The sequence below is a fragment of the Rhea pennata genome, chromosome 5, assembly GCF_028389875.1.
Source record: "Rhea pennata isolate bPtePen1 chromosome 5, bPtePen1.pri, whole genome shotgun sequence".
NCBI lineage: Eukaryota > Metazoa > Chordata > Aves > Rheiformes > Rheidae > Rhea > Rhea pennata.
The window spans coordinates 20,090-35,378 of record NC_084667.1 but is presented as its reverse complement, the minus strand read 5'-3'; the positions used below and the strand labels follow the sequence as shown (position 1 = coordinate 35,378).

The window sequence follows — 15,289 nt, the reverse complement described above, 5'->3', positions numbered from 1 at the left end:
TACTGTGTGATACAAAGTGCTGTATTAAGCCCTTTCCTTTCGGGGGGGGGGGTGGGGGAGGGAGGGAGAAAAAAAAACAGGGACACAGTAAAGAGAAAAAGAACGCGCGTAAATCTAAGCCTTTCGTTGCCAGCAAAATGCCAGTTTCTCTCTTTGTTACAGAGCTGGAACCAACGACAGCAAATGCTCTCGGAGAGGGAAGCCGGACGAACGGCGTGTAGGGGATTAATACCCAAGGGACGGGGTTGAAACGAGGAGGCAGAAACGCAGCGGACCCTCGGTATCCCCAGCAGCTGCCAGGGTAGCGGCAGGTGTTCCGCCACGGGCAAGTCAAGGTAACTCTCGACAGTGACTGTTAGTTATTTTGGCCTCCCGGAGGCAGCGCCGAGGCCCAAGCAAGCCGTTCCTCCCCCGTGGGTATCGCTAGCGGCATCTGCCTTAGTTTTGCTTTGGTCGTTTCTATTTTGTTTTGTTATCGCACGCGCGTGGATAGAAGGGGAAAGGCGTGACGCTTTTGAGGTTAATTGGCGCGGCCGAAGTAGAAGAGACCAGGAAAACGTAAGCAAGCTGAAGTAATAAAATCAACCGGGACCGGCTGAGAGCTGTCCCCGTCTCCCCCAAAGGAAAACCCGTTCCTCCCGACTAGGCAGGATCGCCGTTAAGAGCGATCGGAATAATAGGTCACCAACGTGTAACGGGAGGCCTGTGCAGCTCCCAAACAAGTCTGCTCCGTACGTGTATTTCTGGGTGCGTGACTTTGTATGTCTACAAAACGTCCTCTTTTAAAAGCTGCAGGGCAGCAAATCGTTATCTTCGGGGAACGATGGTGAAGCGGCCAGAGTTACGGGAGAGGGAGAGAGAGAAAGAGAGAAAAGGAAAGAGGGGGAGAGGGGAAAACAGAGAGAGAGGGAGAGAGAGAGAAAGCGTGCGCCCTGTAAAACGAAGAGGTCGTTTTCGGAGGGCTCAGTTAGCGCAACCCGCAGCTAGTTACCTGGCAATGGCATCTGGGGGAGGAGGAAGCCCGTAGGTGGAGGAGACGTTAAAGCCTTGTGGAATGAATTAGCATCTCCTGCCCGCAAATTCCTAGGACAAGGCGAGCCTTTTCCAGTAATGCTTTCCGCATCTGGTGACTCTGTGGGAGCAGCACCGTCAGAAAAGAGCGGTAAGGGAAAGCGGGTGCCAACGGCACCGTCCTCGCGTCCCCTTTGGGGCCGGACCGCAAATTCTCTGGCTGTGAGAAAGACCGTTTAGCAGCGCCCTGGGCTGTAACTGTCTGCGATACTTCTCCCTTTGACAGCACAGAGGCGGTCCGACGCGCTCAGGTCCCTCTAAAGTGGTAACGCCAGGCCTAGGACTAGACAGCAGGGGATCATGTGTCCGAGCGGCACGATGAGCACTAACCTTAACGAGGAGGGGGTTACTGTGCGGGTGTTAAAGGAAGGGGATGTTGCGTGTGTCTGCGTTGACCGAGGGGCAGAGCACAGTTGCGCCAAAAAATGCAGACAGAAGGTTTCTGACAGATTAATCTCTAGCGGCTACTTAGTCTAACTTCCCTTTCGCAGCAAACCCGAGTGTCGTCGTAGCCCCCAGAGCAGGGCTGGGGGAAGCGGTACCTGCGGGTTGCGCGTTCTCGTTTACCTTGCGTGCGTGCGCGAGTGCGCGCGTGTTTTTTGGCTTTTGATGCTGCCAGAATTGTTCTGTTTGCTCTGTCATTGCAGTATAATATACATACACATATATATATAACGTATGTACGTACATATATATATATATACACATACACACAAAACACATTTGTTGCACCCAGAGCTCCCGCTTTGTTCCTTTGTGCCCTGAATTTCCCTTTTAGCTCCCTGTGTGCCCCAGGGCTCTCCCTTGAGCTTTTGAGAAGCTGCTCTCAGGAGTCTGGGGGCCTCTGGTGCCCTGGCAGTCCTAGCTGTCCCTGATGGCCTGCAGCTCTGGGCACTGTGGCTGTGAGAAGTCCCAGGTGGTGCCTGTTGGGTGGATTGCAACGGCAGGAAATGGGTACATGCTGTGCGCTGAGTCTGCATTTGGTAGAAGTTCATGTCAGGCTTGGTCCAGGACAATGGAACTGCTGCCACACACTGCCTGCTGGGACCGGAATGTTGGCTGCAACACAGAGGTGAGCAGGGCTGAGGGAAGTCTGGTCTATGGCTTGTGTATGTGCTGGGGGGTCTTAGTGGATGGGAGTGTCCTGGGCAATTCAGCACAACTGAAGCGGACCATGCCGGGGCAAACTGTACTGGGGCTGGGAGTCGCCATGTATTGGGATAGTGGGGGGCAAGGACAGGGTGGGGAAGAGTGGTGCATCAGGGTCATGGAGGGTGGGGGAGGAAGGTAGTGCACTGGGGCTGGAGGGGGAAAGATGAATGGATTGCATCAGGGTTGTGGTGGGGTTTATTGCGCATCAGATTAGTGGGGGGAGGGGGTCAGGGGCAGATTGGGGCTGTTTCCTGCAGGGATAGAAGGGATCCGAGGAGAAGCACTGGGGAGGGTCACGTGGGCATGGGCAGTGTGGGAACTGACCTGGGGCCGCTCCAGAGGGTGTCGGGGAGCCCCGGACCCCTGCTGGAGATTGCGGGGCTGCAGTGTGGCCTGTGTGTCGGTTTCCGGCCCTCGAGTGTGAGGGGGGAGGAGAGACAGGGCTGGCCAGAACGGAATCGCCGCAGGGTCAAAGGTCACCGAGCGGTGCAGGCCGGCCCCCCCCCCTGCCCGGCATGCCGGGAACAGTAGTCTTCCGGCACTGGGCTTCCGGCAGGCCATGTTGTTTTGCGCTGCACCCCGAGAGCAGTAAACTTCCGGCACTGCTCTTCCAGCTGTTGTTTTGCGCGGCATGGCGGCAGCAATAGGCTTAGGGCACCGGGTTCCGGATTTTTTTTTTTTTTCGCTCTATGCCGGGAGCACTAGTCCACCTGAATCTGACCATTCGGCCATTTCAGGCTGCTGCGGATGCCGGGAGCTCTAATCTTCCTGTCGGCCATATTGTTTTCCGCTGCATGCTGGTAGTTGTAGTCTTCCGGTACAGGCTTTCCAGGAAGTCATTTTATCCTGCCGTGCATGCCAGGAACTGTAGTCTCCTTGCACCGGGTTTCCGGAAGCCTATTTTCATATGCTGTGCATGGTAGGAGGTGTAGTCTTCCAGTACCCGGCTTTTGTGAGGCCATTTTTGTCTGCAGCGCATGCTAGGAGTTGTAGTCTTCTTACTGGAACGCTGCTGTGGAAACCCTGCAAGACTCACGGACAAGGGAGAGAGGTTATTGTAACACAGTAATGTGAAGGACGAACAGTTCCAGCCGAATAACATTAAGTAAACCACAACCCTTTGAACAACGCGATGAGTTGGCAAAACAAAAACATCAGAATAACCCAGTAATCTAAGATCATTAGTACTTATTAACATATTAGATTACACTCCCCTAAATCAATGAGATCAGAATGACATAATAATGACATAATAATCATGTTACCGCCTTTTGAGCTTCTTGTGCTAATTAATAGGAATGTTAAAGCGCAAGCATGGAGTTAATACATGATGTGATAAAATTGTAACCGATAGAAAAAAATGTGTAAAGTACTCCCTGAAAAGTGTAGGGGTGCTAGCTTTGTGGATCTACCACTTAGCACCTATCTCTGCACAGAAATATAATAAATATCTCAACGTTGTGTGTCTATTGGTGCCTTGCACACCAGACAAAGAAGGATAAAGGGCTCCACCCCACTTTAGCAGCCTGCTTCTCTGCTTTCGCCTGCTCCTTTGGCCTTTTATTTTCCATCTGCTGGCCTCTGTTGGCCTTCTAAACCCCTTAGCGCCCCTCTTGTGCACTTTGCACTATTCTTGCAGCCCTCTTTGTGCCTCACAGCTGTCTTTTGCCCCTCCCGTCTTTTTACCTCCCCTCTACTCCCTTCAGAGTGCCTCTGCAGGCCTTTATCCTGCCCAACAGCACTCCTTTGGTCCTCCAGACCTCTGTGTGACACTCCTTTCTTCTGGCCCTGAGCTCTCTTCTGGCCCTATACACCCATTAGCACCCCTGCAGTCTCCTCAGAATCCCCCAAGGGATCTTCTTCCTGACCTAGAGCTTTCTGGTTGCCAGTCCAGTCCCTTTAACAGCCCGCTGCTCTGCTTTGGCCTGCTCCTTTGGCCTTTTATTTTCCATCTCCTGAGCTCTGCTGGCCCTCTAGACCCCTTAGCTCTGCTCTTGTGCACTCTGGACTATTCTTTCAGCCTTCGGCATGCCCCAGAGCTGTCTTCTGGCCTCCCTGCCCAGAGACTTTAGGAACACTCTAGTCTCCTCAGAATGCCTCCAACTATCTTCTTTCTTCTCCAGAGTCATCTTTCCCTCTTGGAGTCCCCTTAGAAATCCTGTAGTGCACTCCAGACTACTTTTTAGCTTTCTTTCTGCCCCAGAAGTTTGTCTTGGCACCCTGTAAACCCATTAGCCCCCCTCTTGTCCCTTTAGAATCCCACAGGTGCCCTCCTTCTTGCCCTGTAGCCCTCAGTTGGTGCTCCAGCCCCTTTAGTAGCCTACTGCCCTGGTTAAGCCTTCTATTTTCCACCTGCTGACCTCCGTTGGCCTTCCAGACTCTCTAGCCCCCCTCTTCTGCTCTCTGGACTATTCTTACAGCCTTCCTTGTACCCCACAGCTGTCTTTTCCTCCTCCAGCCTCTCTAGCACACCTTGACTCCCCTCAGAGCCCCTCTGAAGGCCTTTATTGCAACTCAGAGCACTCCTTTGGTCCTGTAGACCCCTGTGTGACACTGCTCTGCTCTGGACCACTCTTTTGGCCTCTGTGGTGCCCGAGAGCCTTCTTTTGGCCCTTTAGAGCCCCAAGGACCCCTCTTGTGCTCTCTGGACACCTCTTTTGGACAGGATGGGGCTCAAGAGCAGTCTTCTGCCTTTCTGGACTCCTTCAGGACCACCTAGTCTTCTCAGAACCCCTCCAGATTCCTTCCTTGTTCCTTGTCTTTGTTTTGGCCCTCTGGATGCCTTAGGGTCTCTATAGAGCACTCTGGATTATTCTTTCAGCCTTTCTTTTGCCCCAGAGCTCTCTTCTGGTACTCTACACCCATTAGCACCTTGCAGTCCCCTCAGAATCCGCCAGGAGCCCCCCGGTTGCCAGTCCAGCCCCTTTACTAGCCTGCTGCTCTGGTTTAGCAACCTCTTTTGGCCTTTTATTTTACACCTGCAGACCTCTGTTGGCCCTCTAGACCCCTTAGCATCCTTCTAGTGTACTCTGGATTACCCTTTCAGCCTTCTGTGTGCCCCAGAGTTCTCCCCCACCCCACCCCAACGCTTTGGAACTCTCTAGTCTCCTCAGAACTCCTCTAGCTATCTTCCCTGTTCCCTAGAGTAATTCTTTTTGCCATGTAGATTGCTTAGCACTCCTAGTTTCCTCTGGATGTCTTAGCCTTCCTTGTGGTCTTGATGCGTCTTCTGGCCCTCTGGAATCCCATTAGAAAGCATGTAATTTTCTGGTAGCCCATCCAGGTTTCTTCTTTATTCCCTAGAGTCATTTGTTTGGCTATGTAGGCCCCTTTTGAACTGCTGTAGTACACTTTAGACTAGTTGCTTCCCTTCATTGTTTGCCAGAGCTGCTGTCTGGCCCTCCCCCTCCCCGGATCCTGCAGTCCCCTCAGAATCCATCTTGAGTGCTCCTGCTGTCCTAGAGCCCTCTTAGCACTCCAGCTCCTTTAGCAGCCTACTGCTCTGCTTTAGCCTCCTCTTTCAGCCTTTTGTTTCCCACCCACAGACCTGTGTTGTCTGCCTAGACTCCCCCTTAGCACCATGCTACTCCCCTGGAAACCCTTCAAAAACTCTTCCCTTTAAAGGCCCTTTTCATGCCCCAGAGCTGTCTTCTGGCCCTCAAAGTTGCTTAAAACCCCTCTAGTTGTTCAAATGGCCTCCTGAGGCCTTTGGCCCTATACATCTCATAGAACCTCTCCTGTCCCCGTAGAATACCTCTAGAAGTCTCTCTTGTTAGCAAGTTCTTAATTTCTGACCATCTAGTCCCCTTACGAGCTGTCTGGTCTGCTCTGAACGCTTCCTGGGATGCTTACTGTGCTCCACAGATTCTCTCTGGCCCTCTAGCCACCTTAGGAACTGTCTAGTCTCCTCAGTAGCCCTCCAGCTATCTTCCTTGTGCCCCAGAGTCATTTTTTAGCCATGCAGGTCTGTTAGGACCTCTCTAGTGCATTGTGGAGTCTTTTGGCCTTCCATCCTCCCTAGAGCTGTCTTTTGGCAGTCTAGCTTCTTTAGGATTTCTGCAGTGTTCTCCAAACTGTTTCTGAGCTTTTTCTTATGCCCTAATCTTTTTTTTTTTTTTTTTTTTTTTTTTTTTTTTTTCATTCAGCTGCCTGAGCCTCTTTTTTTCCTCAGAACCCTTTGGGTGGCCTTGGTTGGACTTTTTGGGGGTTTTTTAGTTGTTCTCTAGTATCTAAAAGAGATGTCTAATGTGCTCTGGATTCTTCTTCAGAGCTTTACTGTGCCACATGCACCTCTGCTGGCCCTGCAGAGCCCTTAGGAATCCCTTTATTTTAGTCTGGACTATTATTTCAGCCTTCTTTTTGTGCCCAGGCTATGTTTTGGCCTTTTCACCCTTGTAGGACTCCTCTAGTCCCTTTAGAACCTCATTTGAAGCCTTTGTTGTGCCCCGAAGTGCTGTGTTGGTTCTGCAGCCGTCTTAGTACCTTTCTTGTCTTCTGTGAGTCCTCCACTTTGAGATACAGAGCTAGTATTCCCCTGGGGACCTACCTATTCCAGCTAGCAACTGCATTTTCTTAATTACTCTAGGTACTACACAGGAAACACCCCTCTTGGGAAGTAGTCACCTTACAGAAGCAGGCTTGTTCCAAGAGTTTATTTTGGTATCTCGGTTTGCCCTATAGGAAATGTTGTCCTGCCCAAAGAGCTGAATTGTATGCAGGTCTGAACCAATTGACTGCGGTATAATATTCCCTTTAAAGGTTACGTGGAATGTTGTCGTTTTCTTCCAAAGCATAAGCAGAACTGGTTTCTAGTTTTGAATGCAAAGGGTCGTGCTAGTTAGAGTAAAAAGAAGTTTAACAACATACCTCCTGGTATCATAGAAACAATAGATGAAGTCTCAGTAGCAGAGTAGATAACTCTTTTCATCAAAAAGGTCTGTTGAGCCTTTTCATAGTTCGCATTCTGAGCAGAGGAGAAAGACCTACTTCTGCCCAGCCCTATGTATTTATAGCTTCCACTGCTTTGCTCCTCCCCTTCCAAGTGCTTGTGGGTAGGGCGGTGGGTGGGCCTAGCGTTACATAAAGGCGGGCTCTCAGCCCAGGGAGATCATTCTGGCTTTGCTCTCTCATGGGAGTGATGCTCTGGAATTGCCTTAAAATAACAAATGCTGTAAATAACAGCATTTGAGGAAATAAAACTGCCTGCAAAAATTTATTGCTGCATTTAGAATAGCAAGGGTTATGCCTTAATGTAAAAGTAGTGGGATGGCTGAATGCAGAGACAGAAGTGCGACAGAAAACCACTCGTACCCTGCATTTTTTCTCTCCGGTCGGTATTTCGTCCATTTACCGTCCGGTCGGTATGGCGTGTTCAGCGGTGGAAAAGGTCTTCCAGGTCTCCAGGTATATCTTCTGTTAAGTGTCATTATTGAGTTCTGGTGTTTCTGTGTTTATTGTGGAAGGGTCCTGACTTCATCACTGGGTTCTTCCCAGATGATGAGACCTGAGAAATTATTTGCTCCTCTTTTGGACTGCAGACAAAAGGAGACAGCAGAGGTTCTCAAAAACCATTTTCTCCTTCTTTCACAGCCTAGGTGGTGGTGTGTTGTGTAGCATCTCCAGTAATTCAGATGTATGTGAGCTGTTGCTCTCATCAGCTAGCCTGATGGCTTACTTGCTGGACTTGCTGGATGTTGTGCTGCTCCTCAGAAATATTGTCAGCCCTGTCAGGGAGATACTGTTTCACATTTTTGTAGTATATAGACTTGTAGAAGAATGTAGACTTTATATGAAGAGAGAAGGAAGCACCCTCCTTCCCTGCCACTGCAGTATGATGAGAAATGTAGTCATGTCATTGGAAGCACAACCCCAGCATAAGTAAGCATATGTGCTTCAAGAGCTCAAAAATATAGCTAATCAACTCCCCTCTTTTCCTTCCAAGCATTAGTGCTGAGCAGGAAGAAACTGCTGGAATTCCCCGGGTGAGCAGCAAGCAATTTGCAGCATTGCCTTCCAGTTCCTTTCTTATATTTGTGCCCCTGAACGCACTGCTGCATACTGTCTTGTGGCTGTGCTTCTGACCCTTTGGTTTTAGAGGCTGCCCACTTTGTTTTTTCAGATATCGTGTGGCCCTTCCAAGAAATGGCTGAGGATTCCTGGTGAGGCAGAACAGGTGATCGTACCGGTGTTTCAGTTGTTCTAGGGCTGGTCAGCACTGCCTGGCAGCGTAGTAAGTTTGTTGCGTTGGTTTTCCAGGTACCGTTGACATCACTGCAGAGAAGTTGTGGGAGCTTGGAATCGGCGTGGCACAGGTGAGCAGCACACACACAGCGCTTTGGCGGAAGGCGCTCTTGTGGACGAGGCCGGAGCCAGCTGGCACGGGAATGACTGCTCGTGTTCCAATTTGGCAGGTGATGAAGGTGAATGTGGTGACCCAAGGAAGATCAGAGAGCGTGTGGCTGTCATTGCAGATGTCTCTTCAGTAGAGATAGTGACCCTGAGAACTCTAAAAGCTAAGTTGAGGGGAGAAGAGTGTTGGAGTGTCTTGGCTGTGTGTGTATGCCCGCTGATGTTCAGTGCAGTGTGGAGGGCTCTTCTGGTGAGTGCTGTGTGTGAGGCAGGTGCAGTGGAGGGTGGATGGGAGGAAGCGAGAGTGAGCTAGTCAGGGCAGCTCCAGCCTGTGTCTATGTTCGTGTGTAGTTTGTGTTGTGTGTTTAGCTCTGCTACCTTTTGTTCAGGTCTTGATGTCACTTTTGTCCTTTGCGCTCAAGGAGCATGGTCCACAATGTGCAGCAGTAGCGTGGTAGGCATCCGTTGCCTTTTGCCTGGCGTGACTATTCGGCATCATGGTGACAGATTGCCTCTCATTCCATGTGGCCAGCTAAAAGGGGCGGTCTGTCACTCCAGCTTTGCGTCGTAGCCATTTGCGGCCAGTCATCTTTGCCATCGTCAAGGCATCATCGACCACTCTTGTTTTGCGTCTTTGTGACGTCCTTTCAGGGTTTTCTTCCCTGCGTCATCGCCGCATCGAATCTTTCTCGCCGACCTTTCTTGCGTCGATCTTTCTGGCTTTGCCAGAGTTCTTGCCATCAGAAGTCGTGGCACTTGGTTCTTTACTGGTCTTGTGCAGAGCATCAGAGCTGTGCGGTTGTGATGTTGTAGAGCTTTCTAGCCCACAGCATCTTATGTGTGGGAGTAGTTCTTTTTGTGTAGGGCTTTCCTGCGTGTTTGTGTCTAATGTTTCTTATCTGTCTGTTTAGTGCTGGAGCTGCCTTGCGTGTGGGTGTTAGCAACGGTAGTGTGTAGAGCGTGTCAGTGATGGACCGGAGCGGCAATCGATCGGCCTCCTTGTGTTCTGCTTTGATTTGTTGCAGATACGCAGCGGCTTTCCCGGCGGGCTGAAGAGAGATGGAGGAAGAAAGGGTTGTGCTATAAGAAGATGAGCTAGAGTTGTTTTTGGAAGGAGAGCGGTGTGGTCAACAGTTCCCTTGTTAACTTTTGCTTTGTGCTTGTAGGTGTGGAACAATGTGCAGTGAGGGTCCCTCTCACCTGGCAGGAGCGTGGTGAGGCAAGCGTCAATCCGAGAGAGGAAGCGGCACCTAGTATAGAGCTGTCGTCTTGTCGGCGCCGTCCCCGTTGCCCACTGCTGTTCTGATTTTACAGGTGTGTGGCACGCCTCGGCACGGCAACCCGTAGGCTGGCGGTCAGGATGGGCAAGCGGAGCAGGTAAGTGTTATAGTGAGGTATGGTTACAGATGGGGTGTGGTTTTTGGCATCACCTCCAGGTCTAGTCTTTTCTCCGGTTTTGCAGGAAGTTGTGGAGAGGAGAATGTGAGCGGCAACAAGAAGGCTGAGCAGGTGAGAGGGGACACTTGTCAGGCTGGAGTTCCCCTGTCTGGTCAGGTAATGCCAGGCTGCTGGTCAGTAATTTATTCTTTTCTTTTCGAGGTACTGTGTGGGCTTTTCCCAGGAATGTTTCAGTGTTTGAGGTTAGGTAGAATGGGTGAGTATAACGGTGTGACAGTTCTAGAGCTAAGTCAATGCTGCTTAGCAGAAGAGTACTTTTGTTGTCTTGTTTTTTCCAGGTGCCATGGGTGTTCTCGCAGCCACTATGGAGCGTGGAATTGGTGTGGTGCAGGTGAGCAGAGCAATTATAACGATTTTGGGGAGGATGCTGTTACAGAAGAGACCGGAGCCGACCGGCACAGCGGTGACCGCTCGTGCTCCAGTTTGGCAAGCGACGAAGGCGAACGTGGTGACTGAAGGAAGATCAGAGAGGATGCAGTCGTTGTCGAGGATGACTCCTGAGGACAGATGGTGACTTGCAGTACTCCAAAAACGAAATTGAGGGGCAAAGAGTGCGTGTGGGGTATATATGTGCACACTGACATTCAGCATAGTGTGGAGGATTCTTCTGGTGTTTCCTGTGTGAGGCAAGTGCAGCAGAGGGTGTATGGGAGAAAGCCAGGGTGTGCTAGGCAGGGCAGCTGCAGCTTGTGTCTGTGTTGTGTGTAGCTGTGATACTTTTTTTTTCCTCAGGTCTTGATGTCACTGTTGTTCTTTGTGCTCAAGGAGCACAGCCCATACTGTGCAGCAGTAGAGCGATAGGCATCCATTGTCTTTTGCCTGGCGTGACTCATCGGCATCCTGCCAAGGAATCCTGTCTCATTCTGTGTGGCCAGCTAGAAGGGGCGGTCCGTCGCTCAGGCTTTGCATCCCGGTCATTTGCGGCCAATCATTTCCGCGGTCGTCATCCAGGCCTTGTCAGCTCTCGTCTTCTGGGACCGCTCTTGTTTTGCATCTTACTGGCACCCTTTCAGGGTTCTCTTCCCTGTACAGCCACAGCTCGGGGTCTTCCGTGGCCGGCTGCTTTGGCATCAACTCTCCTGCCTTTGTCGGCACCTTTGCATCATGGACGCTGGTATTTGACTCTCTTGTGGACTTGTCCAGAGCATCAGAGCTGCACAGCTGTGGCATTGTAGGACTTTCTGGCTAGCAAAGTCGTGTGTGTGTGTTTCTTTTTGTGTAGGACTCTGCTTTGTGTTTGTGTCCGTCCGTTTGGGGCTGGAGCTGCCTTGCCTGTGGGTGTTAGGAATGGTAGGATGTAGAGTGTGGCAGGGATGGCTCAGAACATTGATCCGCCAGCCTGTGCGCTCCCCTTTATGCTGTTTTGCAGATGTGCTGCAGCAGCCCATGTGCCCAAGGGAGACGAAGGAAGCGAGAGGCATCTCCACTCTTAGGTTCAGGTGCAGAGCAGCATTCCCAGTGGGCTGAAGGGAGACGGAGGAAGAAAGGGGCATGGTCTTAGAAGGTGATCTAGGGGTTTGTTGTTGGAAACGGGGTGGTGTTGTGCTACGGTTCCTGGATCAATTCTTGCTTTGTACTTGTAGATGAGGAGCAATGCGGAGGCCAGATTACTCACACCCAGGCAGAATACGGCAAGGTGAGCGTCGTTCCCAGAGATGAAGCGGAGGCTATATAGGGCTGTTGTCCTGTCGGCGCCGTCCGTGTTGCACACCGCCGTTCTCGTTTTACAGACAGGCCTCGGCACTGTGACCATAGCCTGGCGGTCAGCAGGGGTTATAGGAGCGGGTAAAGGTGTGGGAGCAAATGCTTGATGCAGGTGGTCTGTGGTCTTGCACACATCACCTCAGTGCATGATTGCTCTGTGCTTGCAGGTTTTGCAGAAAGCTGTGGAAAGAAGTTGAGTGCTGGCAAGAGCCTGAGCAGGTGAGAGCATATCTTGTTTGTGTCAGAATGTTATTGTGTGGTGGGCGGTGTTGGGCTGCCCCTCAGTGATGTCTCTCGCTCTGCTTTTTTGCAGGTACCGTGCAGGCCTTTCCGAGGCACGCCTGCGGATCGCAGGGAAGCAGCTCGGTGTCTGGCATCACGGGGCTGGCGAGCGCTGTCTGGGTGAGGAGCAATTTTGTTTTTTTTGTTTCTTCCAGATGCTGCGGGTGGCCCATCCAGCCGCAGTGTTGGAGTTTGGAAGTGTTGTAGTGAAGGTGAGCAGAGCATCTGTGGTGCTTTGGGGGAGGGTGTTGTTGCGGATGAGGTAGGAGCTGACTGGCACGGAGGTGACCGCTTGTGCTGTGGTTTGGCAGGTGCTGGAGGCAAACGCGGTGATCGAAGGAAGACCGGAGAGGATGTGGCTGCCATTGCGGGTGCCTCCTGAGGACAGATGGTGACCCGCAGGCTCTGCACTCTAAAAAGTAAGCTGAAGGGCAAAGGGTGTTGGGGTGTGTTGGCTCAGTGTGTGTGTGTGCGTGTGCGTGTGCACGTGTGCTGACATTCATTGTAGTGTGGAGGGCTCCTCAGGAGGAGTGCTGTGTGTGAGGTAGAGATGGTGGGGTGTGTGTGGCAGAAAGTGAGGGGGTGCTAGGCAGGGCAGCTCCGGGGTGTAGTCTGTGTTCTTGTGTAGTCTTTGTGTTGTGTGTTGTGGCTGTGTTCTGTTTTGCTGAGGTCTTGATGTCGCTCTTGTTCTTTGTGCTCAGGGAGCACAGCCCACATTGTGCAGCAGTAGCGTGGCAGGCATCTGTTGTCCTTTGCCTGACACGAGTCATCGGCATTGTGCCAAGGGAATCTCGTCTCATTCCGTGCGGCCTACCAAAAGGGGCGGTCCGTCGCTCCGGCTTCGCGTCACGGCCGATCGGGCCATGGTCGCAGCCTCGCCGGCCGCTCCTCTTCCGAGGCCGCTCTCGTTCCGCATCTTTGTGGCGCCCTTTCAGGGTTCTCTTCCCTGCATTGTCACGGGCTCGGGTCTTTCTTACGAGCCTCCTCTTCCTCGGCGTTCCTGGTTTTGCCGGCTCCTTTCCATCGCGAGCGGTGGCCTTTCCCCCTCTTTTCTGGACTTGTCCAGAGCATCTGAGCTGCACAACTGTAGTGTCATAGGTCTTACTGGCTGGCAGCATTGTCTTCGCTGCCCTTTATCTATGCTAGGGTGTGTGTTTGTGTCTGTATGTATGTCTGTGTCTTTGTTTGGAGCTGCCTTGCCTGTGGATGTAGTTATGGTAGTGGGTAGAATATAGTAATGCAGCTATCCTAGTTATTGGGGGGGGGGTTAATAAGAGGTAGAGGTATTTATTTATTTATTATTAGTTAGAATTTCCAGTTTGGGGGGCTTTGTGGTCATTCCAATGCAGTGTTACGTTTAAGAAGAATAGTAGCAGATAGTTATGTTAGCTAAGGGGATGGATGGCTGTAGTGAGTGTGAATGGGCAGTTGTTTGGTAGTTGGATGGGTCTAATGATGTATGCTTTTCTTTTTGCCTCTAGGTTGTAGTTAGCATTCTGAATTACTATTATTTTTTTTAAAAAAAAAAAAAAAAAAAAAACAGCTGGGGGATTTTTTTTTTTTTCCCCCAGCTGGGTTTTTTTTCCTCTGGTCCTGGCCACTCTGCGAGGCAACTATTGTTGCCCATGTTGATGCGGAGCTTTGCCTTGGGACTGGGGTTTTCTAGGATTTTTTTTTTTTCCGTCTTGGTAACCCTGTTACTGAGAGCTACCTAAAATAGGAGGTGATTGCCTATTACTGCAGGAAGGTAGTGTACGTGCCGGGTGACGCGAGTAGTAGCTGTGAGATTATAGAGATGGATGGCAAGGAGTATGTGGAGCCACTCTAGAATGTGGAGTTGCTTGTTGAGGTTTTTCTATTGTGATGATTGAAGGCCAAGATACCTTGTTGCGATAAAGAGATTGTTGACTGGCTTTGAGCAATAAAGACAAAGAGGGTTGTGTGTGTCTCTATTTCAAATAAAGACAGTTTTGTTTGTTTGTGTCCTCTTAATTAAATTACATTCATCCCCTTGGCTTTCAGCCAGACTGAAATGGTCCTTTTTTAGAAGGAAGTCATAGATTGCTGCTTGCTAGGCTATAACTGCTGTTTCTTTTGCTCCATTTATTCTTTCATGTTCGCTTTGTTTCTCTACTCTGTGCACTTTAAATCTGTCTGTACTTTTGTTTACCTCTTTGCTCTTTTTTTTTTTTTTTTTTTTTTGCTTTATTCAGTATTCTGTCGGCTGGGTTGTACGCTTTGCTCTGTCATCTCTGTTCTTTGCTCTGTAGTGTTTGCTTTCTGCTTTATTCTCTCTCTCTAGGCTGTCTTCTTTATTGCTAGACTACTGCTTGGGAGTCAGCTTTCTTCTCCCCGTAGTTATCTGTTTTAATTTGCATATGTCATGCCTTCCCTAGCAGAGGGAGGATACTAGCTCGGAGCAAATAATATTTTTTTTAAATTATGATACTTCTTTTTAAATAAACTAATTTTAATAATTAATTATTATTTGCTCCAAGCTAGTATCCTCCCTCTGCTAGGGAAGGCATGACATATGCAAATTAATTAATTTTATTTATTTATTTTCCCCCCCACCCCTTTTTATTTCCCTTCTGCCCCACTCCCCTCCTCCCTCTCTCTCATTTTGCTTTCACACAGCATGCAGCAACCGTATACAGCACAGTCAAGCACCCCAACCACCCAACAGCAGCAGCAGAAATCACAGCACAGAGCATGCAGCTCAGCCAACCAGCCCAGAGGAGGAGGCAACCAGGCACCACAGCTCACAGCACAGGGACACAGCAAGGAACCACACACCACAGCCAGCAACATTAGCACAGCCAGCAGCAAGACACCACAAGGACAGCCACAGCACCAGGGGTTAGGGGTCAGGTCACAGCTAGGGGCTAGGCAAAGGGGCCAGGGGTTACAGCCAGGGTCAGGCTTAGCAGTCACAGTTAGGGGTCAGGGTTGGGGGTTAGGGGCTAGGGGTCAGGTTCAAGACTTAGGGTCAGGGAGTTAGGCTCAAGGGGTCAGAGGTCACGGTCCAGGCTAGGGGCTAAGGGCTATGGTTAAGGGGTCAAAGGTCAGGGTTCAAGGGTCAGGGTTCACATGCTCATAGGTCAGACGTCAAAGGTCAGGGGGTCAAGGGTCAGAGGTCAGGGTTCACAGGGTCAGGGGGTCAAAGGTCAGGGATCAGAGGACAAGGATCAGGGGGGTCAGGGGTCAAGGGTCGGGAGTCAGGGGTCAAGGGTCAGAGGTCGAAGGTCAGGGGTCAGAGGTCAGGGGGTCAAGG

General features: G+C 50.7%; 1 protein-coding gene across 25 annotated transcripts in view; it reads left to right on the top strand.

Moving 5' to 3' along the window:
• The first annotated feature begins 202 nt into the window (after window positions 1-202).
• The window catches only part of LOC134140637 (uncharacterized), a 29,958-nt gene continuing 14,871 nt past the window's right edge, over window positions 203-15,289 (top strand). For 6 of the 25 annotated variants that reach the window (XR_009958454.1, XR_009958450.1, XR_009958451.1 and 3 more), the window contains exons 1-9: window positions 856-1,162; window positions 1,850-2,143; window positions 8,342-8,395; window positions 8,479-8,534; window positions 9,738-9,785; window positions 9,886-9,948; window positions 10,014-10,080; window positions 10,171-10,225; window positions 10,308-10,539. Coding sequence is in view for 6 of the 25 variants with exons in the window: in XM_062576114.1 (XP_062432098.1) it covers window positions 1,946-2,143; window positions 8,342-8,395; window positions 8,479-8,534; window positions 9,738-9,785; window positions 9,886-9,948; window positions 10,014-10,080; window positions 11,613-11,665; window positions 11,901-11,952; window positions 12,171-12,227; window positions 12,327-12,410 (732 nt within the window). In the remaining 19 variants the exon portion in view is untranslated. The other 19 variants (XR_009958467.1, XR_009958464.1, XR_009958461.1 and 16 more) reach the window with 15 other exon arrangements.